The following is a 25,569-nucleotide window of genomic DNA, read 5'->3' as shown; positions in this document are numbered from 1 at the left end:
CCCATTCCGATCTAGAGTCAAGAAAGTTGTTTATCGACTTTCGGGATTATCAAACAGTTGGGAATTTTCAAATTATCAAAAAATTAGAACCTGAGGAGTAGACTACTGTGACAAGCACAATAGTTACAATGTTGTGTTATGTTGAGTTATGATGAGTTTGTAATGTGAATTTATGAACGTACGTGTTCAAAATGAAACAAATGACTATCGAATATAGTAAACAGTTTGTAAAAGTTATGTACCATATCTAAGTTATGAATACAAGAAATATTAATATTGGAATCTAGTTTTATGTTGATAAAAATGTGTAGGTTTCAATAATTTGGCGACCCAGTTTCCAGGATTCGAATTAGTAAGTGTTTAGCTATACGTTTTTCTTAATAATATAGTTAAATAATGACAGATAAAGGGAAAAGATCAACACGAAAAGGACACACGAATGGTGAAAGCTTGATTTCTGACAATGAGGAAATCAATATTGAAAATTTGGGTTGTTGTAAGGATCCAGATAAGAATGCTAAGTGTCGCAACTGTGGAAAGTTATATCACTATAAATGTCTACAGTTAGCAGCGTTACATTCCAGTAATTCTGATACATTTGAACAGTACTTGTGCAAAGTATGCGATCCGATGTTTGGCCAGCATGGGGCTGAACACAATAAAGATACTAATTTTAATGCATTATTGGAGACAATAATTCATAAAATGGATGACGTTCGGTTGCAGTTTACAGAAAATCAAGAGCAGATGAAACAGCAGCTTACAGACAGCCAAGCGCAGATGAAACAGCTCACAGACAGCCAAGTGCAGATGAAACAGCAACCTACAGACAGCCAAGTGCAGATGAAACAGCAGCTTACAGACAGCCAAGCGCAGATGAAGCAGCTTACATATAGCCAATAGGGTGATGACTTTTTCATTTTTTTTCTCAAAAATTATTTCCTGTAGCACAAATGGATGAACTTTTGCCCATTAATGACTAAAGTGAGGTATATTCCATTGAAATATTGAAAAAGGTCACGCACAAACCATTTTTAAATTTTATGTATTCCATTTTACCATTTCATAAAATTGTATTAACAATATTTATATATAATATAATTCAGCAAACGGAGTTGTGCAATAATTTATGCACCAGAGAATTATATGAAATATTCCAGAAAATCATAGAACGCTGTGCGCCGTCCGGCCGGACTGAGACGTCACGGTGACGTAATTACTCGGGAAGCTTCTGTACAGTATCAACATTTTCTTCAGCTGTTTCGCAGTGTGGTATAAACTGCTATATAAGCAAGGTGTTCAAAGCGGGTAGTTGAGTTTTAATTAGATTAATTTGGTGCCAACAGTATTATTGCCTTATTATAACTATTGCGCAATGCGCAATTGCGCATTATCCAGAGTATATTATAAATAAATCCTTGTATTATTTGGTGAGCTACATTGAACTCTCTCGCTAATTATAATTGAGCATCTAATATATTATTAGTGTCTGTCTTTTTTTATTTTCTATAATTGTTTTTTGCTTGTTTTTAAATAAAATATATGGAAACTCAATAACAGTTTCTTTAATTTGTTACATATTTAATATTTACGTTAAGGCCTGTTCTATTTCAGTTGCTGAGTAGAAGACAACATGTTCAAGAAGAGCTCTTCTAACACGGAGAAGAACAAGCAAACCTGGACAAAGAACTTAGTCCAGTTTCAAGCGCCATCAAGAAGAGGCAACGTGGCAATTTATGAAGCACCCTTGAGTGAACGGAGTCGCATGCCCCTGAAAAGCCACGTCATTGGACTCTTCAAATTTCTTGAATCCACTGCCAAAGAACGGAGAGAGAGGATCGGTCTAATTTCTGTGGAGCTTAAAGCCCTATGGAGCAAAACATTGAACTTCCCGCATGTATCTGATCAAGCCATTTGTGCAAAACTAGCGAACCTTCTGAAAGACTATGAGCGATGCAGAAAGAAACAAAACTTTCATTCATTGAATGAACTGTTTGACGTGACCAAGGTGAAAGGCGAATGGATGTGCAAAGAGGATGAAAACCTCTACAAACTGCAAATTGAGAGCAAGGGCCAGGTTGGTTATTCCAGTTGCAAACGTGCTAGTGCAAAGACCATCCACCCATCCAAGCGAAAGAAGGCAATGGAAGCCACTGTGTCAACACTTACAAGCTCAGCGCCACCTGATTGTTCCGACAGTTACACGGACTCATCCGACAACAGCAAAGACAGTCCTTGGGAGGATGAGAATGAAGCATCAACGAGCACAAGGAAGCATAACCCAACAGGCATTGCAAGACGCCTTGTTACAAGCTCAAAGCTGTCGTCCCACGGAGCAGCAAAGGTGTGCCGCCAGCTTTCTGGTGAGGGCATTGAAATCCCAACCCCATGTCAGTCAGCAATCCACAAGGCTATCTACGCGAGAGCTGCTCAGACGAAGAAGCACTTGGTGAGCACGCTTCATCTGGAGAAGTGGAGCATACACTTTGACGGCAAACACATTGATGGCTTTGAATATCAGGCCGTGGTCCTTAAGAATGAAGCAAAAGAAATTAAGTTGCCTGTACTCAAATTGAAAGATGGGAAAGCTCAAACGATCGCAGAAGGACTCCAGGATGTGTTAGAGGAGTTCAACCTGTGGGGATCAATTGTGATGATTGTTGCCGACACAACAAGCGTGAATACCGGCAAGAAGAAAGGCGTTGTTGTTCGGCTGCAGCAAATGTTCGAAGAGAAAGGTCACCCCAAACCCAAGTTCATCAGTTGCCAGCACCATGTGCTGGATCGCGTTCTTCGCGTTGTCATGGACGATGAGCTCCAAGGTTCGACTAAATCACCAAACATCGAGTACTTCTTTGTGCAGGATTTGATGAGCAATTATGATAAATTGAAAGCAGCCTTCAGCAACGGTAAAACTGAGATAAAGGAAACAGGCGGCTGGAGAGACGACATGAAGTTTCTATACCACCTCACTCGTGTCTTCCGTCACTTCACTGACAGGAATGAGATCCCCTTCATGAAGTTTCAACAGATCCCAAACATCAGCAATGCACGATGGAACTCTCGTGCCATTCTAGCCCTTCTTGCGTTTTATTCTGATGCCTGAAACCCGGAACAGGCTGCGTCAAATTTGTTCATTCATTTCCTACTCATGGGCTGACCATTGGTTCAGCAGTCAATTGTTCCGCGCTGAAGATTTTGATGAACTATCTGCAGTTCTGAATGACTACCCAACAGGTCTCAAATGCTTGAAAACCCACTGGAAAACAGATTAATCTCCAATCAACATTGCCCGCAGCAACCAGTGCTGTGAGCGTGCGATCAAAGTTATGCAAGACTTGCACGACTCCTGCCGCAACAAGGACAACCTCCCACTGAGATTCATCCTGTCCAGTGACATTATCGTGAATAATTGACTTCCTTGTGTGTTTGATGACCCTATATAATGTTGTATATATGTGACTCTAAAGCTTGTGTTCAATTTTATATCTGCTTACAGTGACTTCAAAAAATGGGCAAAAAAAAATTGATAAATAATTTTTTTTAAATCATTTTGTGCGTGAGGTTTTTTTATCTAATCACCTTGAAAGTAAGATGTTATCTAATCTTTAATGAAAGCTCATCAAATTATGATACAGGCAAATGAGGTTGTAAAAAAGTCATCACCCTAATAGCCAAGCGCAGATGAAACAGCAGCTTACAGACAGCCAAGCGCAGATGAAACAGCAGCTTGCAGACAGCCAAGATCAGATGAAACAGCAACTCACTGATCAAATGAAAAAGTTTTCTGAAAGTCAGGAGTTAATAACAGCGAATCTTTCAGAAAGTTTCAATCAGTCTCTTGTTACTTTTCGCGCTGAACTCCGAGAAGAAATAAAACAGGTGGCTGATGCTTGCAAAATAAATACTAACGCCCTTAAAAATGATGTTAAAGAGGAATTAAGTGGTGTGCAGTCTAATATACAGGGTGACAATTAATTAATGACCACATTTATATTGTAAGTTTTGTGGTACTAATTTGGTTTTTATTTTTCATTTTAGATGAATATAAAGATCGACCTTTGCAAAATTAAGTGGTGTAACATGGAAAGGTGGAGTGCACAACAGCGAGCAGCAATAGTGGAATTTTATTTCGCTAGCAATTACTCGGTGACCACTGCTCAAAGAAGGTTCCGTGCAAGGTTTGGCGGGCGTGCATGTCCTTCGAGAAAATCAATTCTGCGATATGTTGCATCCCATAGAAACAGCGGCAGTGTAACTGATGCTAAACGTACTGGTAGGCGGAGATCTGTGCGCAATGAAGAAACAATTGAAAGGGTGAGAGTTGCAATCACAAACAGCCCAAAGAAATCTGCAAGAAGGTTGTCACAAGAAGTTGGTGTCAATAGAGAAACAGTGCGCAAAATCCTGAGAAACGATTTGCACTTGTTTCCGTACAAACTTCAGGTATCCCATCAGTTGAAACAGACTGATTTTCAAAAACGTTTAGCGCTTTGCAACACAATGATTGGACATAACACTAATCCTAATTTTGGAGAGAGGCTCATAATGACCGATGAAGCTCATTTTCAGTTATCCGGTTATGTGAATAAGCAGAATGTGAGAATATGGACTGGAGAAAACCCTAATGAAATCCACGAACGTTCTACACATAGTGCAAAAGTTACTGTATGGTGTGCATTATCGAGATCATGGCTCATAGGTCCATATTTTTTTGAAAACGCAAATGGTGTTACTGTAACTGTTAACGGTGACCGTTACAGACAAATGTTAAGAGCATTTTTTCCCCCTGAGTTACAGCGTCGAAACCCCAATTTTGAGGACATGTTTTTTCAACAAGACGGTGCAACAAGCCACACTAGTCGTGAAACAATGCAATTATTGCAACAGAAATTTCCCAATCATGTGATTTCGAGGTTTGGTGACTTTGACTTGCCTCCTCGTTCCCCGGACTTAACTGCTCCAGATTTTTTTTATGGGGGTACTTAAAGTCTAAAGTCTATGCCACGAAACCAAACAACTTACTGGACTTGAAAAGAGCCATAAGAAATGAAATTGACTTGATATCATGTGAAACACTTTCAAAAGTTATGGATCATGTGTTTGTTCGTATTCAGGAATGCATACGATTCAATGGAGGGTACCTCAAGTCTGTTATTTTCAAAAAATAAGCAGGGTTTGTTATTTTCCTGTAATTTCATATACCATACTACCTACTCCTTTACTTATGTAGCTGCAAGTTTAACACACAAAAAAATATACTCGAAATGAATGTGGTCATTAATTAATTGTCACCCTGTAGAATCACTTATTGCAAAGACGTCTTCTCATCAGGAACATCTCGTCGAACTAACGACACAAGCGGAAGAACAAGTCTGCAATATAAGTGCTGTTAAAATTACACTAAATGAACAACAAGTATGTATTTCTCACTTAGAAGACGAGATTGGTGATATTAAAACTAAAATAGGGCACATTAGTAGTACAAAAGTGTTAGCTTCTGAGAATGATAAAGCACCAACCGTTGATAAAATATCTGACGTGTCTGAAGCCAATCAAGTCGATGTAAATTCTCAAACTGCACAAACTACTCCAATAACAGCTTTAACTAGAAAGCATGTTAAGAGAAAGAAGAAATTTGTTTCTTTTAAAGGCAAAAATACAAACGCAATTTCATCTGATACAGATGTAACAGATTTTGGGAGTGAAGATTCGAATACTACGCATGTAAAGCAAATGTACAAGGGCAAGAGAACAAAGAGAAGCAGATTAGTTAAGGAGCGTTATCAGGCCATCAATAATGTTAATTGTAAACACTGTGCAAATGCTTCTTTCACTAATTCATATGTCACACGAGATATATGTGGTTGTGATAATTCATTACAAGGGCAATTTAACCCCGGTTCTGTTCATAACTCGCCTGACAATTGTACTAGCAATGTCCATGCTTTTTCCCCGGGCTGTTCAACAAATGCTAAGACTACGGATTCTATTAACTGTAGCATTCATACCAATTCCTGCCCATTAACAGTTTGCAGAAATAGTTGTGTGTTAGACAATAATTCTGAACGAATCAATGCTACATATAAACGCGGCACAGGTTTTGGTACTGCCAGAAGTAATGTACACTCTATAAGTACGAATAATCAGGATAGCACAGTAGTAACTACAGTACCGTTTGACCCAATGACACCTCGTCTTCAGAATTCGATGACTTCGTTGAATAAGCGTCCTTTACAAGCAATAGTAACTGGTTGTAAAGAGACTATGCAACGCATATTAAAAGTGAGTGACTTGAACCTACTCCCAAAGTTCGGGGGAAATTTAGAGAAACAAAGTCCTAGAGATTATATTGATCAGTTAGTTTCAACATTCAATCTAATGGGAGTTCCGGAGGAATACAGGCTGAATAGTGTATGTATAAGTGTTTTTACGGTAAGGCATTGTTATGGTATAATTCTCATAAGAAGAGATTTTCATGTTTTCAGGATTTCGTAGGAAAGTTTTTGCATCATTATGCTTCTGAACAAGTAGTACAAGCACAATTGGCATCTCTACGAACAAGAAAATATGATCCTAATGTTGATGAAAACTTAGCTACTTTTGCATTGAAACTCTATTCTGCCTATTCAAATTTGGAAGAAGACCCATCCGAATCTGATATGATTCAGTTAGTGCTACGGCAAATACCGAGAAATGTGTCAGAATATGTGTCATGTCATGACATACCAAGTATGGACAGACTGATATCTATTTTAGACAGAATTGATTTGGTTCATTCGTGAAAAAACAAATCTTTTAGAGTTCCAGAGGACCAGGAAGAATTTATGAGAAGAAATAAGACAACCAAATTTCTGAACAACAAATCCAAACAATCATTCAATGTTGGACAAGTTTCTGTCAAAACGACAGATTTTCGTAAGACCAGAAATTTTGCATATTCCCAAAATACCGAACCTACAACAACTGGTGGTGCAGGCAGAATTTCTAGCAACGTTCAGCAATCAAATCCATGCTCAAATCAACAGATCCAAAATACTTTACAAACGGATGAAGGCTTTTCATCTCCGAATAGTGTTCAACCAAATACACAAAGTGGTTATAATAAACGTCCAGTAAGGAACCAACGGGGTAAATGTAATTGGAACACAGTACGAAGCAACACTGAACAATCTAAACAACAATCTCAACCTTCTTTAGCTGAACCGTGATTAAGGCCTTCGCAAAGTATGCAGGTGAATCCATCTGTACCTTTACCTCAGTGGAATGCAAATAATTTAAATTCCATGGTGCAATATCCTACTCAACCGTGGATATTCTCTCCCTGGACTACACAATTTACTTCTTGCAGTTCTACAGTAACTCAGCCAAGTATATATCCAGCGAATAACTCTTTATGGTATGGTAATAATTCCAATTTGTTACCACAACCCGGGACTAGCAGTAACGTGACCCAAAGTCTAGTACCTTCGAGTAGTGTGGAGTGCGCAATTTAACAGGAACGACTGCTAATACAAGTGAACACTCATCCTTAAACATGTAAGGCAGAGTAATGAGCTCCGGTTCCTCTGTCCAGTTAATTACAAGGAGCATATTCATCACTATACTCCAACATCAATTGAAGATAATGTCAATTTTCAGAGCAACACATCTATTGTTCCCAACCATTCGGAAAAGGAAGTTCTTACTATAAACTTTGTACTCGATTGGTATGAAGCTGAACCAGAATGGGCAATGGACGATGACGGTGTTCTTGTTTCAAACAGAAGAGTTATTGTGTTGCCAGGTCAAATTTGTGATTTAACCATTAACTGTATTATTGATTGTGGGAGTCAAGCAAATTTAATGGATTATGCAACTTGGTTAAAATTGAAAACTGTTATTCCTACTGCTAGATTAGATTCAGTGGATAATGTTAAATTATTTTCTTTTGCTGGTGACAAAAGATTTAGAGTTATTGGTTCTACGAATATTAGTTTAATAATAGCTTCAGAGCACTTTCATATAGAGTTATATGTTATTAAGCAGTTACATGCTGAAGTAATATTAGGATTGCCATTTATCTGGCGCTTCGGAGCAATAAGTGATTTCAAGAAGCAAAATATCACATTATCAAGTGATAATTGAGTTCAATCTAATTATGTTTTAGAAACGACTGACATATTTCCTTCATGTTCTCTTCAAAGTAACTGTAACATTTGCTAAGAATTCTGAGGAAGAAGAGGATGAAAACTACTTAGCATCAGAAACCGATCTTAAAGCTTCTTTAGCTGATAATAGTTTGTTGATTGCTACTGATGAAATGTATGATTTATTTTTTAAGTTATTGTTAAGTTTCAGAACATTGTTTTCTGATAAACCTAGGCAAACTAAGGTAAAGGCTCAAAACTTTTCAATTGTCCAGAAGAAGAGAGAAGAGAGCTAATGAATGCAAAAAATGTGTAACCCAAATGATTTTTGTGTATAATGCTGTGTTTATTTTCTGTGTTCTCAATTAAATATTTGTGTATAGTTATGAAAGTCATAAATTTTGCTTCTTTGTATAAAGAGAATATGACAAAGAAAATTGCCTGAATTATGTATGAATGGCATGCTTGAACGCAAATATTTGTATTGCGTTAGTGTTTGTAGAAAGCAGTTTGTAATATGCCCCTTTTATTGTAAATTTTCTTCTTGTTCGACAATTTAATGTATATTGAATAATTGTCTCACGCAGAAAATGTTTCCTAAGAGAGGGGATTATATTGTGACAAGCACAATAGTTACAATGTTGTGTTATGTTGAGTTATGATGAGTTTGTAATGTGAATTTATGAACGTACGTGTTGTGTTATGTTGAGTTATGATGAGTTTGTAATGTGAATTTATGAACGTACGTGTTCAAAATGAAACAAATGACTATCGAATATAGTAAACAGTTTGTAAAAGTTATGTACCATATCTAAGTTATGAATACAAGAAATATTAATATTGGAATCTAGTTTTATGTTGATAAAAATGTGTAGGTTTCACTACTTAAATCTTGAATGATAACAAACTATATCGGGAACTTCTAATGAAATTGTAATATTCGTGCTATAAGTTCACAAGCAGCTGCTTCGGGCAGAAATTACATATGTCATTATAGAATTTGTGAAATGTCAGGAGTTTGCTCAGTATTTCCCAGAGAAATTCTGAAACTATCAGGAAATTGCAGACATTTGGTTTGCAGTCCCATCTGGTATGTGCAATTCTTTCCCATCCGTATCCCGTTCTATGCGCTTGTAATTTATGAGAACAAAATAAGTCTGAAGAAATTTTTACGAACAAGTCTCTGCGCATAGCGGATAGAACATGTAATCTGGTAAGTTTTCTGAACCAAAGGAAGGGGGGGGGGGGGTTGGACCTGTTGAAGCCCCCTTAAATACGCCCATGTGTACAGCTATGACAAATACATTCATCGGTAAAACAATTGGGAAAAGAACTGTGTCTCAGATGTCACTCGGTATTGTTTACATAAACTTTGTTCTTACAGTGGATGGGCTTACATTTTTACTTTGCCTGTAAATATCGTCAAAAATTCTTAATTTTCCCAGTACTGTGCGACAGTACGCCTTTGACTAAAACTGGGATGAGAATGAAAACCAGAGAGCTAAACAGATTTTTTTCTTGAAATCTAGAGACCTGAAGTAACTCCCTTGACCATCCTTGACCTAAGAGAACCAATGAATTCAACTAAAGCAACGGAAAAATTGCTAAGTCATGGGCGCCTGGAGGAGTGCAAGAGTAGGAACGTTGTCCCCTGGAAAATGAATGACAGACTAAAGTTATATATTTCACACATTTCATTTCATTTCGATTACATAAATTTGCGTTAATTATTAGATAATACCGATAATCACAAGAAAGACTGGTATAGAGAATAGCTTCAAATGAAGCAGTTTGAGGAGGAAATGTCGTTCTACATGAAAAAAAGATCCTCTTGTCCCCCCGAAAGACACACATGTAACGCACATATGTTGCATTACAGTTATTAAAAAGTAATGAACTGCAATTACTGGAAAAAGTAACTATTACTTGTAAGAGATTTACAAATAACTGGTTGCATCTAGCGAGTGGCGCTAAGAAGAAATGAGGAAAGAAGACAAATATGCAGTGATTAATCTTGAGCCGTCCTTGTGGAGCCTTGTGGAGCCCCCCCCCCTTTTTACAAAAGGACATGTGTGTTATTTTTTCAATCTTTGACACGCGCTTTCATCAAATTCTCACGCTGTATACTGGACATGCACGAAAATCCCACAACAATCGTGAGAATTGAACATCATGAGAAATCTTACTTCCGCTTAGTGGCTTGTCCATAAAAAAAGCAGGGGATACATTTTTTTCCTGAGATTCTTATTTCACGTCGCTTTCCTGTCTCCGTCTACCCATGGAGAGATAGAGAAAGAGAGAGAGAGAGAGAGAGAGAGAGAGAGAGCAGAAAGTATTTGCAATCTTAATATAGCGTATAGTAAAATCTTTTCACAACATGGCTACAGAGTCTGAAATTACAACAGGACATGACTTCTTGTCTGTTCCTAATGATTTCAAAAGTGCGTTTTTTCTAACACAATTTTTACAATGAATCAATAATTATGCCAAAAAAACACACAAAAAAACAAGTACGTATCTTATTTTATAAATGACTTCATTTACAAATGTGGTTAGTTTCTCGAGAAAATAATAATAATTATTTTATTCTATATATATCAGTGCACGTTTTATTGAATTATCAATGTAATTGTATAAGAATGATATGCAACATAAACATGCGACATTCTCAGGACTTTAGTCAATATATAAATTATCTTTCACTCCATTTAGTAAGGCGACTTTTCTTCGAAAATGTGCCTAGAAATGAACTTCGTAGGAACGTCACCGCCACAAGCGGCAACACTATTTTTCTGAAAGAGGTAATCATGGAGAGTTAAGAAAGTGATGTTGCCAACTTCGCAACCTGGGACATTGGCCGCCATATTGGATTGAAAATGGCGGAAGGTCAAATACACTTAGCTTGCTGTTTCTCATGACAGAAACGTTACTATGCTACACAGACTTGCAAAACTGGTGTCATTAAAAAGAGAGAACTCCAACGAAGTGTAAAATTACCATTAATCTTAAGTTTTATTTTTACCCGTTGAATATAGAAACAAAACACTTTCAAAGATAAATATTTTTCTTGCTCTCAAAATTGTATTATGTTTCATAACATTGTAAATATCAATCAGATCGAAAATATGGTTGTAATAAAAAGTAAAGTACAGTTTCTCATGATTATGTTGCAAGTTGTTTGAGGAAGTTATCTTTCTTAGTTCCCAAGTTATGAATCAAAACATATTTGTCGGTTTTGTATTATACCGCAGATTTTTAAACCTGGCATGTCAGACTCTCCAGTTCAGTTTACCAAGATATAACGAAGAAGACACATAACCTTCATGTACATTTGAATACATGTTTCATTAGTAACGATTTACAGTTTTTGAGATGATATTATTTCAAAATGATGTGCGAGGATCATCAGAAAGTAAAGTTACCAATTCGGTCGTTCATTATAAGAACAAGACACGTGATAGGTTCTTGGTTGGAGGTACCTCGTATATTGTTTCATAAGATACTAAAGGTCCGTTTTACGATGATATAAAAGAAGTGTATACTAAATAGAGAAATAAATAAAATTGAAACCTATTTTTCTCTCTGAATGGAAGAACTACCTCTGGAAACCATCATCGGCAATTCAATTTCACTCAAAAAACACTTGCCCAAATTTTACAATGATCAAGGCGCCGAGCAAAGGCCGAAAATTCATCAATATCATGTTATAGCTTATTCTTGGCCGTATTGCTGATGCTAGTTTACGATGACAAAATACCAAACTTTAACCCAAAGACTTTCGAGAATATAAAGTTACCCTATACTTATTGGACAGCAGAGCTACATCTATTCGCAGAATTATAAGCAGCAGGCCAACTCTTCTTCCTTAATCCTGGTCCAATTTCATGGCACTTGCCACTTTCGGCCTGTTTATGGGATCGGTTGTCTTGCAAATTTCTGAGCTGAGGAAACTATTGGAATATCATGAAAATGACTCAGAATCGACCAAAGAGTAACGGTTGTATGGTTTTTAGTAGGAGAGGCTGAATTCTCCTCCAAGAAGTAAGCATTGATGGACTTCATTCGTAACAATAAAACGCAGACACAAGAATAATACTTCACGGGAAGTTTTCTCTTGTGACATTACCGATGTCTTGACTGATCTTCTCATGTATAATCTAGCTCTTGGAGTATCGTTGAAAAGGAGCAATACTAAAGTATAATCGATTGCAGCAGATCTGTCTGACAAATATCAGTCATATTAGGATTCTCTCCCGTACAGTGGCCGTGCGGTCTAAGGCGTCATAATTTGGGCTCCGGCTACGAGATGCGTGTATGTGCGATTCTTCTGGGAGAAGCGTAACAACTTTTCTCCTGAGATTTCGGCCTGTATATGGGATCGGTGGCCACCCACCATCGTAAGGAAATTGGGGAGCTACAAATGAGTAGCGTAATGCGGTCATGGAAACTTGCAACAACGACTGGGATTCGTCGTGTTTACCACAATGCACTCCGTATCTGGTTGGATGTCCCACCTCGGCAGGTGGGAGTGCGGTCGACAGTCTGTGGGTAGACCCTGGCCCTCACAGGATGTTGTGCCACAGGTTATGTTATTATTAGGATTCCACAGCTTCTTGATTGATTGTGTGATACTGTAGGGGAAGGAAGGGTAAAGTGGCCAGTGCGGGCAAAGTTGCCATGTGAGTTTTCTTCACTGTATAGCGCTTCCGCCACGCGGGAGCCGGGCGAAACAGTCGCCACGGATGCTGTCAGTGCTGTCTGTGACTTTGAAGCGGGACGCTGCACTTTTGTAGATGTGAACTCATTTTATTGTGTTTTCGCAAGTCTGATTTTAGCTAAGTGGTACAATTGTTGATTATAGCTAAATAATAGTAAGTGTTATAATTATATGCTCTTGTGCTGTTTGATCAACGTGAAATAACCTTTTAAGTGATGTGTGATTGAAAACGCTAGACCACAGTTTTAGTAATGACCTCATTCCGGGCAAAGTGGCCACGAAACAGACAGACTCGAAAGGCAATGAAGGATGGATTAGATGTTTAAAACGTAAGAAGTGGGCACATGAAGAGTGCGCCGGTTGTGACGAAGAAGATGATGAGTTTGAGTGCGAATTTTGCAATAAGGCCTACGCCTAATCCTTTATTGATAGACTATTGATTACGAATTACTATTAACTTTATATTGTAAAGATTTCATACGTAAGATAATACTTAAAAAACATAATACTTATTCTTAATATTACTTCAGCTTGTGTTGATTAAATACACACTCTGAATCAATGTGATTTGTTCATTTACCTATGCAGGTAAAATGAGAAGGGGCTGGCCACTTTACCCAACCTAGGCGGGCAAAGTGGCCACTTCGTACTTTTTCTTAAAAAAAGTAACATGTACATTTCTAAACAACAAGAATTAAAAATAATAAAATAGAAATTGGAAGTAAAGTTATTATACTTGCTATTGGTCTATGTTTCTATAACTTTGCTGATTAAAAAGGTATGATAAGAATTCATCAAAGCTTAGAGTGGGCACTTAACACTTCCTTCCCCTACGTCATATTAGAGGACATACAAAAAGTCAGCGTGGGAAGTTTTTATGGAACAACTTCCTCCTACCCAAGATGTTCTTCGACTTCGACTGCACATAACACTAGCCAATTATCAAGCTCTTATTCCGAGAAATACGTTTCATACCAATCCAAATGTTTCTTTTCGCCAGAAAATGCATGGAAACTTTAAGATAACATAATTATGTATCATGGCAACTGGTAAATCATTTCTCAATGAATTATTAGCATAACATGTTGCAAATGCACTAAATGATTTGGATGCTCTTGCACATCTGCAATGTTCCCCTCATGTCAACGTTGTGAATGTTATGGAAAAGAGTGCTACAATGAGCATGCACGGGTATCTTCAGAGGTGTAAGGGCGGCCCTTACTCAAGACACCCACATACCAATCTCACTTCCACGTAGTACATTCTGGACTGCATTTTGTAGACTAGTAAGGTTCTGGCGTCTGGACCCATGGCCAGTACAATCCTCTATGGGACTTATCATATGAACTGTCCATTTGTGTTTGTGATTGTCCCTTCATCCATGTCTTCTTATCATCCTTTATTGTCATCTTCGCGATTAGCCAAAAAATGGAAGAAACGCGAAGTAAAATAAACCAAATCAATCGATCAACGGGCAACTATTTTAATTTATTTGTCTGTGTGAAAACGTTTTGTCTGCAACAAAGTTTGCGAAAGAAATTCAAGCAAGCACTTCGTTGTGTTGCCATCTCAATTTTGTACTTAATAATTTATATGCTAATTCCCCCCAAAAAACAATAATATGTACACACATAAATTTTATTGAAAGTAGTAATTGTTCATTCCATTTGATTAGTTGGTTGATTTGGTGTTTTAAGTCCACTTCATGCACAGTAAAACTAATCGGGACTGGGCCTACAGTTTAAAGTGGGATCCGAACACCGGGTATCGATCGAGTATTTATTACAAGGCGACGACGCTACCACTGTGCCATCCTGGAGGCCCCCATTTGAAATATATTTTTAAAAGCACTAGCTTTAGGAGATTACTTTTTCTTGCAGTTTAATAAACTATATTTTTATTTCCGATAAGCGTGGATTGATTGCAACATCTCTCATGATAAACATTCTAGAACATCTACCTTCAAAGTGGTATTACTCTCCGCTATATTTACTTCAACAGAGCATTAATATCAGAAAATATCCTGGGTGTTGTTCATATTCCAGATCCACTTGTTGTGGTTACATGATACCTTGCTTAACTTCGCAATAGGAAAATAGGTGACTACTTTTTTGAACACCCCTCGCACATCAATTTAAAGTAATATCATCTCAAAAACTGTAAATCGTTACGAATGAAATGTACATGAAGGTTATATGTTTTCTTCGTTATATCTTGGTAAACTGAATTGGAGAGTTTCCAATGCCAGGTTTAATATCTACGTTATAATAAAACGCCGACAAATATGTTTTAATTCATAATTTCGGAACTAAGAGAGATAACTTCCTCAAACAACTTGCAACATAATCATGAGAAACTGTACTTTACTTTTTATTACAACCATGTTTTCGATCTGATTGATATTTACAATGTTATGAAACAAAATACAATTTTAAGAGCAAGAAAAATATTTATCTTTGAAAGTGTTTTGTTTCTTTATTCAACGGGTAACAATAAAACTTAAGATTAATGGTAATTTTACACTTCGCTGGAGTCCTCTCTTTCGAATGACACCAGTTTTGCAAGTCTGTGTAGCATAGTAACGTTTCTGTCATGAGAAACAGCAAGCTAAGTGTATTTGACCTGCCGCCATTTTCAATCTAATATGGCGGCCACCCTGCCAGGCTGCGAAGTTGGCAACATCACTTTCTTAACTCTCCATGATTACCTCTTTCAGAAAAATAGTGTTGCCGCTTGTGGCGGTGACGTTCTTACGAAGTGACAAGTTTTGGCCAGTTTGTCGCCCTACTAATTAGCGGTGAATAAGATAACTTTATGAACCTAATCTGACATTATCTATATAACCTATGATCTAGATCCATATGCGCACCCAGCGGGGCAGAAAGGGAGGCGCTTGTCTCTCTAGAAAACGACTGTTGAAAAACTGCACCCTGTTTATTGTGCTTTTTTACATAGGCTGTGAAGTGTTATTCCTTTTTCAAATACTTCAAAATAAAGCATTGCATGGGAAAGTGTTGTTTTCCCCACTGGAGAAAGGTTTGTTTGCCCTCCCCCGAAAAAAGAGTATTGGTACGCCCGTGATATGATCCTATACTATATCATAGGCATCTTCACAAAAGTTCGTGGTTTCTCCCGATCATTACTAAACTTTTCCACCTCTAATTTTCATACACTACAAGAAATTCTAAAGCAAGGGGTCGACACTCGGTGGAGGCTCATAGTTATTCGGATCCCACTTTAAACTGTAGGTCCATTCCCGATTAGCCTTACTTTGCATAAAGTGTACTTAAAATACCAACTCAATCAATGAAAAGAAATTCTAAAGCAGATAATAATATTATTTCTTCAATTAGAGTTACCAAATTCCACAAGAACACTGGATCAACGCATCTCAACGTGAACTCATAGTCCTCTTATATCTTTTTCCAAAATATATGTAAAGATTTTACATCTTAAATGCACCATATTTAATCCATTAGATGAAGAAAAGAAAGTGTTTAAAGGTATTATCGAAGGTGGTGGTGGTGGTAGGGGAGGGGGAGTATCCAACTTTTACATATTAGGCCTTAATTGATATGTGGGTTCTGCGGGGGGGGGGGGGGTTGGGAATTAATTTTTGGGTGGGACAGTATTCAACTCTAGGTCTTAGATTATGGTGGGTATTTCAGTTACAGGGGGACTGAGCACTGAATTGAGGGGATATCCAATTCTTGTGTATTGCTATTTTCTTAGACTGTTGCGGAAATTCTGGAGTGGGGACTGAGAATTATTTTTGTGAAGGAGGCAATATCCACTCTTCAATATCAACAGTAAGTCTAAAATTGATTGAGTATTAAATTTAAAGAGGGAGAGTTAATGGTCTTGATTAGTGTTAAATCTTAGATTGTCAAGGAATTTCTGTAGTTGAGAGAGAGTTCGAACATTACATTTTGAAGACTGTAATTATTTAGCGATATGGTATCCACACGTTTTCGACCCCGAACGTGCCAAAGGAGAAGCTGTAAAAGACTAAGAAAGTATTGACATCCTATTAAATTAATATTCTTGAAAGCCTGCAAAGAAATAGATATAAAAATTTTCTTGATCGCTTCGCTCGCAATAATCTGTTGCTAGGATGCGTGTTTGGCGCTTTAATGAGGTGAATGTGAAGTTTTATAGCTGCATTACAAGACAAGCGATATTCTTGATTATGATGAACGATTTTAGGGGTGGTCTTGAGTGATGAGCCCCCTTGTTAAGGGAGGAGGGGCAGATCAAGTATTGTGTTCAGTAAAGCTAACAAAAAAGTTACTTTCAGTAGACACGCTGTCGTAATTAAATACTTTGTGGAGATTACAATATGGTTTGAGGGCGCGAATGATATGATTTGGGGGGACGCATGACATGATTTTGGGGTGCATGTGCCATTGGCATTAAGGGCATTTTGAGTTGGTGTTTTAAGTCCACTTTGTGCACAGTAAGGGTAATCGGGACTGGACCTACAATTTAAAGTGGGATCCGAACCACTTGTGCCTCCACCGGGTATCGAACCCGGGACCCCTTGATTACAAGGCAATGACGCTACCACTGCGCCATGGGGGAGGCCCCTAGTGTACTTGGAAACAGCAAAATAGGACATATTAGGTTCAGGTACCTTATGTTATGTTACTTCCTACCTGGGAGAAATACTCACCTCCTCTGATGTTTTTATACATGAGTTTCACTGCGATTCCTGAGGGGCGGGAGTCAAATGCCTTGTCTGTCAATACTCTGAAGGCGGCCTCCTTGCCATTAACGGCCACAATCTGTTTCCTGCCCCAAAACTTGAAACCTATGACTGATCCATATTCCTTTGACAATTCCGCACCAACTTGATGCAATATCCTCCTCTTGTACCACAGAGCCAGCCCTCTGATAATATTCCCTGTGAAAATATGATGATAATCGAGTTTTTTTCTAAACATCAAAGATAGGAAAGTTCATGACATTAAATTTCAACATACCTTCTTGTATTTTCTTATTAATTTATAATAATGTTTCTGCAGTACTGATGAATCTTCCCTAGCAACTGGTGTCTTTATCGGGGGGAGGGGGTCCTTCTCATTGTGTATTCTATGTATTCATACTGGTGCACAGTGGGCCAGAATTCTTAAAATGGGGACAAAAATCTGAATTGGTGAATAGAGATACTTTACGTAGTCAGTATTTCTAATAAAATACCACAATACATAAAATACATGAAATGATTCAAATTCTGTAGTTATTCACATGATAGCAGTGCAAAATAATAAAGTAACATCATGTGCACAAAGAGTGCTCATGTACTGAGAAAAACTGCAGTTTGTTACATCACATAAAATCAGTTAAATCTTGTGCTTGTTGACATGAACACACTACCAAATGAAGATTTTGTGGTCCAATCTGTAGAGCGTCTGACTGCCAAGCCGGGACTTGGGTTGGATTCTCGGGGTGGGTGATCTACGGTTGAATTTTTTCCTGCCTACTCCTGCATAAACGCAGCACGGGTTGACACACCATGTAATAAATGTGTATCTAGAGGCAACCGGGGAGGGGGGGGGGGGTCAGCGTGGTGCTGATTGCATTATCTCCACGAATGACCAAGATCGTGAATATGTTGAGCCTCCACATTCCCCCATATTCCTTCATGGCACTGTGCAGTGGGCACGATGATTTCCACCTACCTTACACTACGAAATAAATTTTTCTAAAGTACACTGTGTTTATATACTGACTGAGATAAACCATAACCTTCACTTTCATTGTTAGTAATGGATAGATTTTCAATTGGTCAGGCAGATTGTTGGGTTCATTTGACACACTGTGATGTCGAGCAAGCGAGTGACGTCTTCTGATAGCTTACATGATTTCTTAGCAGGCAGAGACCGAAGGTTTCATCGTTTGTGGATCAGACAGGATAAGCAGATGCTGCATAAGATCTTCGTTGGTTGAAATTTGGGAGCTCTCGCGGGAAAGTCGTTCTCTGATGTTCTTGATTAATCCTACTTGAACATCCTCAGAGAACTCCCGTCCGGAAGAAAGAACAGTTGTTGAAATGACACCTGGACCGTGCACCAAGATCTTGTGTACGCCATCCGGCATATAATACCAGAAACATTCTGTTACAAGAAGTTTCACAGTTTCCAAAGCATATTCACAAAAACTGTGAACGTTCGTTGACTTGACGATTGTGTTTACAAAATAGTTGCATCGTTTGATTAACACCTCGTTGATGCCTGAGATTTCCACCGACTTTTTTAGGATCCTGAAAGAATTTGTGTTATGTCTTGCCATCATTAGTGGTGCCACTACCATCTTGTTTAGGCTTGTCAACTAAAATACCCATGAAGCATTCGAATTTCTCCTGGACGTTCGGTTTTCGGGCTTTTGTTTTTGCTCTGTCTTCTCCACGAGCCTGCCCCCTCTTGAATTCGATTCGATACGACATGTCAAGGAAGAAGTCCAGAATCAAATCCATGCACGTAGGACTGACAGTCAGTACTGAGCATTTGCTGTTCTTTGAGTGATCTTGTCAAATTTGTTTTCATTTATGTAGGCCAAGCGCCACAAATGTAACTGACTTGAGCAGATGATGTACCGCTCGCTTTGTTGCAAACTAATGAAAGAAAAACTGTCAGATTTTTTTTTAATGCAATTCTATTTCAATGCAGGCATATTTGTAAGTGTGAATCCGTGTGCAACTGATATTCTTTTTCCACTTTGTAACTAGGAATAGGCGCGAGTTGGCAGCCAGTTTTCACCTGGTTGAATTTATAAGACCCATTGAATCATTCGGCATAAACATCTTCATCCTACCTCATCCCACAAATTTTAAAAGTCAAAGGGAAGAAACATACGTCATTGTAACTCAACTGTAAACGGCAGCGTATGAACATGCTTGTATAACAATGTCCACAATCAGTAAATTAATTCATACTCCACCCACAGAAAGTACATACAGTAGAGAGGCAGCACTTCGTTTCTACGCGTCAGCAAAAATTCGATGCGACTGGTGTTATGTTACATCCGGTCGTAGCGGTGTACGAGCGATTTTATTGTTGAGTCAGCAGAACGTGTCTGATCACGTTGAAGACATCGGAAGCGGTGGGGGAGGGGGTCAATGGATTTGTCACGTTGTTTCTTGATGTATGCTAACCTAACACGTGCTTATGTTTGTGTGTGTGTGTGTGTGTGTGTGTGTGTGTCTGTGGAGGAAATGCGCGCGCTATCATTGCGTATGATGCAAACACATGAAGAAATGATTTAAAGATGGCGCCGAAGATGCTATACCCCGAAAGTTTAGCGGCTAAGGTTATTGCTCTGTAAAACAAGAGGCGTCGATGGTTCGATTCCTGGTAGAGTCAATATTGATTGATTGATAGATTGAGTTAGTTTTTTTAAGTCCGTTTTATGCACGGTAAAACTAATCAGGATTGGAGCTACAGTTGAAAAGTGGTGATTCGGACCACTATGTGCCTCCACCGAGTATCGAACCTGGGACCCTTTGATTACAAGGCGACGATGTCAATATTGAATGGTCTCGATTAGCCTGTGTGTAAATAAAGGCAACAAAATGGTTGAGTTCGAAAATCGAGTTGGGTTAGTGGTTAATGTTGTCACCTGGCAATGAAGAGGTCGCGGGTTTGATTCTCTAGGTAGTTAAATTAGGCCAATTGTTTAGTCCCGCCATTATAGGTCCCCGATTAGTCCATCTGTGCATAAATAGTGTTTGAATAAAATCAATATGGCGGCCTTGGGTTAGTGGTTAATGTTGTCGCCTGGTAATGAAGAGGTCGCGGGTTCGATTTTCTAGGTAGTTAAATGAGGCCAATTGTTTTGTCCCGCCATTATAGGTCCCGATTAGTCCATCTGTGCATAAATAGTATTTGAATAAAATCAATATGGCGGCCGCATTTTGTATTTAGCGGCGGCGGCGCGGCGCGGGGCGGAGCGGGGCGGCGCGGGGGGTGTTTTTTATTCCGCGAGATGTTTTAACCAAGTGGTTGAGGGTTCGATTCCCAATGTTGGTGAAAATTGGATATTCAATTGTATTTGTTTAAAAGTTCCGATTAGCTTTTTGTGCACGAAGAGAAAATGAACTAATTGGAAATAGGATGTTTATGCTGTAATGAAAAGGTCCCCGGGTTCGATTCACAATGTCAAATTGGTTGATAATGATGTTGTTTTTAAAATAAAAAAAAAGAAGTGTGGTGAGTCCCCATTAGTATTTATGCAGGGACAGATATTAAAAATCAAAACAAAATGCCTTTTGATTACAACGCAAAGACTTTACCGCTAATGTATAAAGATAAATTAGAATCTGTTGTTTTGCCGTGTGGGGCCCCCCAGTACCGATTAGCTTAAATGCATAAAGAGTAGGTAAAATAAGCAAGATGGCCGTCACTATTGTTTTGTGATCAAAGAGAAGTCACAGGTTCGATTCAATCAAAGGAGGCAACATTCTAGGTTTCAATTCCATGTAAAAGTCTAAAGTTATGTTTCGATTAACCTCAATGCATAAAGAGGAATTAAACAAAAAACAAAGCAAAATGGCGACAGATGTGATAAAAGAAAAATTGAATTAGTTTTTTTTATAGTGACAAGAAAAAATAGCGAATCACTGTTAGAAATAGAATAAAAATAAAGATACTTGCCTTTGCGTGTCCAGCGCTGTGCAGAAAAGCTCTCATGCTTTATCTCCGACAAGTCCACAATACACACTTTTTCATTATATAGTTAATTATTAATGTTGTTATTAACACCGATTTTTACCAGTGTGAAGAAAAGCTCTCATGCTTTATCTTCGACAAGTCCACAATACACACTTTTTCATTATATAGTTAATTATTAATGTTGTTGTTAACGATTGTTACCAGTAAAAATATAAACCATGAGGATTTTTAAAGGGGTGATAAGTGAAAAAAAAAGCCAAGACATATATTTTATCCCTGTTTATTACCAATATTTACAAAATTCAAAAGAGCCGCACACACACATACATATGTAAAATGTTTATATTGTGTCACCAGTTTATCAGCATGTTATTTAACAAGTTTTTATTCTTCAAGTTTGTTCACTCACCCACATAAGGAATTGTGTCACTATCATATCCATTTTCTGCTGCAACCACTGAATTAAAATGTTTCACTATTTTTTCCACAAGCATGTTCTCGCAAAAAACAAACACTTCTTTGGAAAGTCTTTTTCCGTCGATGTTTTGTATAGACAAAGGCTCAGGTTTTGTACATCCATGTAGATGGGAAAGCACAAACTTCTCCTTATTACATGCATGGACAGGGGAAATATCTGTGCAACCGAAACATTGTTCGCGAAGGTCGAGAATGCAAGATTCCACACAGTTTCCAAAATATGATTTCAGATACGGCGACACTGTTTCACACATAACTTTCGCATGCTCGATGCACACAAATATCTTCATAAAGTTCCGCCACGAACTTTCTGCGATGAACACTATCTCCAGGGAACCGTAAGCTGGTTTCTTCCTTATAATGATCTGACGGCGATTGTACAGTGTGGTTATCAGCAATTCATGTTGCTCACTTAGTGGGTAGGAAACACGAGGCTGCTCACCTGGAATAGCGATGTAATTGTCGATTACTGGAAACAATTCCTGAAGAGCGAGCCACTCCTGCAACTGTAGTTCAACACCGGCCGCCCCGCTTCTGTGTAGCCTGACCACAGGTTGGAAATCCAGATGAGAGGAAAGTCCGATTGAGATAACCTTTGTTTTCGAAGCATTCAAATAGTAGACGTGATCAAATAATATCGACTGGCGTATAAGACTAGTTACTTGTTTTTGTTCTTCAGGTAAATGCTGATCGCTCTCTTTCTGAAGAACCCCCTTGAAATTAGTGTACGGTTGAAATCTTTTTTTCAGCGGCATCGAAATAGAGGATTCCATGACTAAGAACTGCGAGATACTGCATGTCGCAGCGTGCAGGTATACATTTCAAGAAATGCGTGGGTGTGTTTTTGAGACGCATGCGCGCGTAGCAAACCAAGCATGTGCTGGACAAAAAAGGTGGAGGGGGCGGGGCCTTACAAAGATCAATGGTGAGAGAAAAATCAGCAGAATATCATAAACGTCATATTGAGGAAATATTGGATAACAAATATTAATTAATTTAATTAAAGCATCAACCGCATTGTCGATCTGAAATTAGGTTTATAGACAGGGGGCAAAATGGAAAATATCGACGATGTTCTAGTATTGGATTGTTTCTGTATTTCCATCGGTATAATCCTCCACCACATTTGAAGCATACTGTTTTATCCTCTTTTTGAATGTAAAATAATCCTGCTTCGGACAGAGCTTATACAAACGGGAATTCTTTTGATTGCCAGTTTCTGAAAGAGGACAATCTAGCATTGAAAGATCCCATCTCTGGATATTGCGTCATTGTTCTGTAAAGACACAAAACAAGATAAATATTATAAGTAAGCTGTTGTAAACTGTAACGCTACAAAATTATTAATATACTATTAGAACTATATGTAACTTGTATAAAATTTCAAACAGTATTTACTGTCAATATTTTCTAGTATACGTACCGAGTATTATAAATTTAATTTACGAGTCAGCAAATAAGTTGTTATAATACTGTCGTTTTTTATCGGTACTGGGAATAAAATTTGAAATTTATGCATGGGTTTACCATGTAACGAACCTGAGAGTTTAAGATTTTATATTTATAAGAAGTTACGATTTTTAAAATGTTTGTTATTTCAAATAATGTGCAAGTTGTCACAGATAATTATAGTTAGACTGATACAGTTGTAGTTGGAACTTTTATGTATGTTTATAAATACGTCAAAATCTGTTCGTGTTGACGTCACTTTCTAATCTCAGCCGAGGAAATGAACTAACCTGAATGTTTCTCACCTGACGACAGACTGAGATTGAAAAACAGGTGAAGGTGAAGATCAATAAGAACTTGGAAACGGAGAGAATTGAAGTATAGTTTTTGGTTTTCGAGTTTTCTTCTTGCCGATAAGTTGAAAGTAAGAAATTAATTATGTTCTTTGACTTTCGTTATATGTGAGTGAATTGCCCAACGTTAGTATTGAATGTTCTAGTGTTTTACTGGTAAGTGATTATGAAATATACGCGTTTATAAAACTGCGTTTTAACTTTGAAAACAGTGTTGTGTTTCTTTTCTATCCAGCAAGCCCTGATGATTTGCAGATTCTCATGTTCCCGACTAAAGGAGTAGCGGACTAACTTTGTGATGACTGGTGTACAACCGGGGGACGTTGCAACCAGAGGCTCTATGGAATAAATACAGAAAACAGTAATGCCCACAGTACACAGACCCGTAACTTTGTATCTGATGAGTGTTGTACGTATAGAATTTAGAGTTACTTTCCAAAAATCGCAAATGGTTATGCACATGTGGAGGTTTTCCGTAACTATCAAAAAATTCCCCCCGGGAGTTACTGTCTATGTAAATTGCTACCCAGTGCTTCCCGGGGCTATCTTTGGGATCTGTATTTACAATCAACGCTGCTGGTAGTTCCACATATACAGGTAATTCATTAGCTGCGAAAACCCCAACATGATGATTGTCAAAGGCTCTATTTGATATTAACCCGTGAAGCAAATTTAAAGTCGACACCATTGCTGGACACTAAATAGTAATATTGTGCAACTCACCTTGTTATACAATTAATCCAGATGAATATCTCTTTGATTATTAATTTCCATGAGAGCGTCAAATTCAGAGTAGATAACACAAGTGACAGTAGATTCCAAAGCCGATTTGAAGTGGACTTCCAAGCTAACAGCCCCTTGCCGTTGAAGACTGCAGTGGGATATGGCACTTGCAGCTGCGTCTGGTGTTATATCGAAAACAAGTAATGCGTATCCCTGGGGGTATTCCTCACGCGATATATTGTTTCCTTCATCCATATAGTGTATCCCTGTTCCAGAGAATAATGTGTGATATGCTGTTATGTACTTGTTGTTTTCAAAGTCTGGTTGAAGTGGTTTGCCGGGAATTTGGATTCCATCAACATATAAAGTAAAGAAGTTGTAATTGAAATGTTGAAAATTGAATGGGTTTGTAGACAGAGTGCCGTTGAATGCATCGTTGGTAACAAACCCCACAACTAATCGTTTCGGAAGACGTCCAAGTATCACATTGTGAATTGTTTTTGAAACAATATATTTTGGAATAGTTACAGCTTTAAGTTGTACTCTTGTTAGAGGGTATTTTGCTGTATGTTTTTGCAATATGCGATTGTGACTAAGTTTGATGGATGAACTGACCGATACTTTTCTCACATATAGTGTAGCATCCAGAATTTCCACTTTGCCTTCACTGTCATCTAATCCCATCAAGCAGAAAGTGTTTTTCGAAGGAATCAGTTTTATTCGCATTTCCACTCCATTGATCAAAAATTTCTCTCGATTGAAAATATCAGAATGCAAGTAAACAAACATATCAAATGTTTTACTCTGTTTTGTTAGTTGGTTACGTTTTGTAAAGCCTTTGTTGTCTTCCGAAACGTTATCAAAAGCGCCTGCTGTATCTTTGTACCACAATGCACTTTGGAGATGAGATGATTTTGCAGATATGTCATAGTTCAGTGCTTTTTCAAAATAAGACCTGTATGGGTGCATGTGAGATGGAAACGAGATGAGTTTGTTATTTAAGTAGATTTGTACTTCGCTGAACATTGCATTGAGAAAATCATTGACAGGCC

General features: G+C 38.0%; 1 protein-coding gene across 2 annotated transcripts in view; it reads right to left on the bottom strand.

Moving 5' to 3' along the window:
- LOC145988365 (methyl farnesoate epoxidase-like) overlaps window positions 1-25,569 on the bottom strand; it is an 80,012-nt gene that overhangs the window by 29,099 nt on the left and 25,344 nt on the right. For both annotated transcript variants that reach the window (XM_083123243.1, XM_083123244.1), the window contains exon 3: window positions 17,519-17,749. In XM_083123243.1, coding sequence (XP_082979369.1) covers window positions 17,519-17,749 — 231 coding nt within the window. The remainder of the gene's footprint in view (window positions 1-17,518; window positions 17,750-25,569) is intronic.

Source organism: Lepisma saccharinum, chromosome 5 (assembly GCF_977018435.1).
Source record: "Lepisma saccharinum chromosome 5, izLepSacc3.1, whole genome shotgun sequence".
NCBI lineage: Eukaryota > Metazoa > Arthropoda > Insecta > Zygentoma > Lepismatidae > Lepisma > Lepisma saccharinum.
This window is presented reverse-complemented; position numbering and strand designations above follow the sequence as displayed.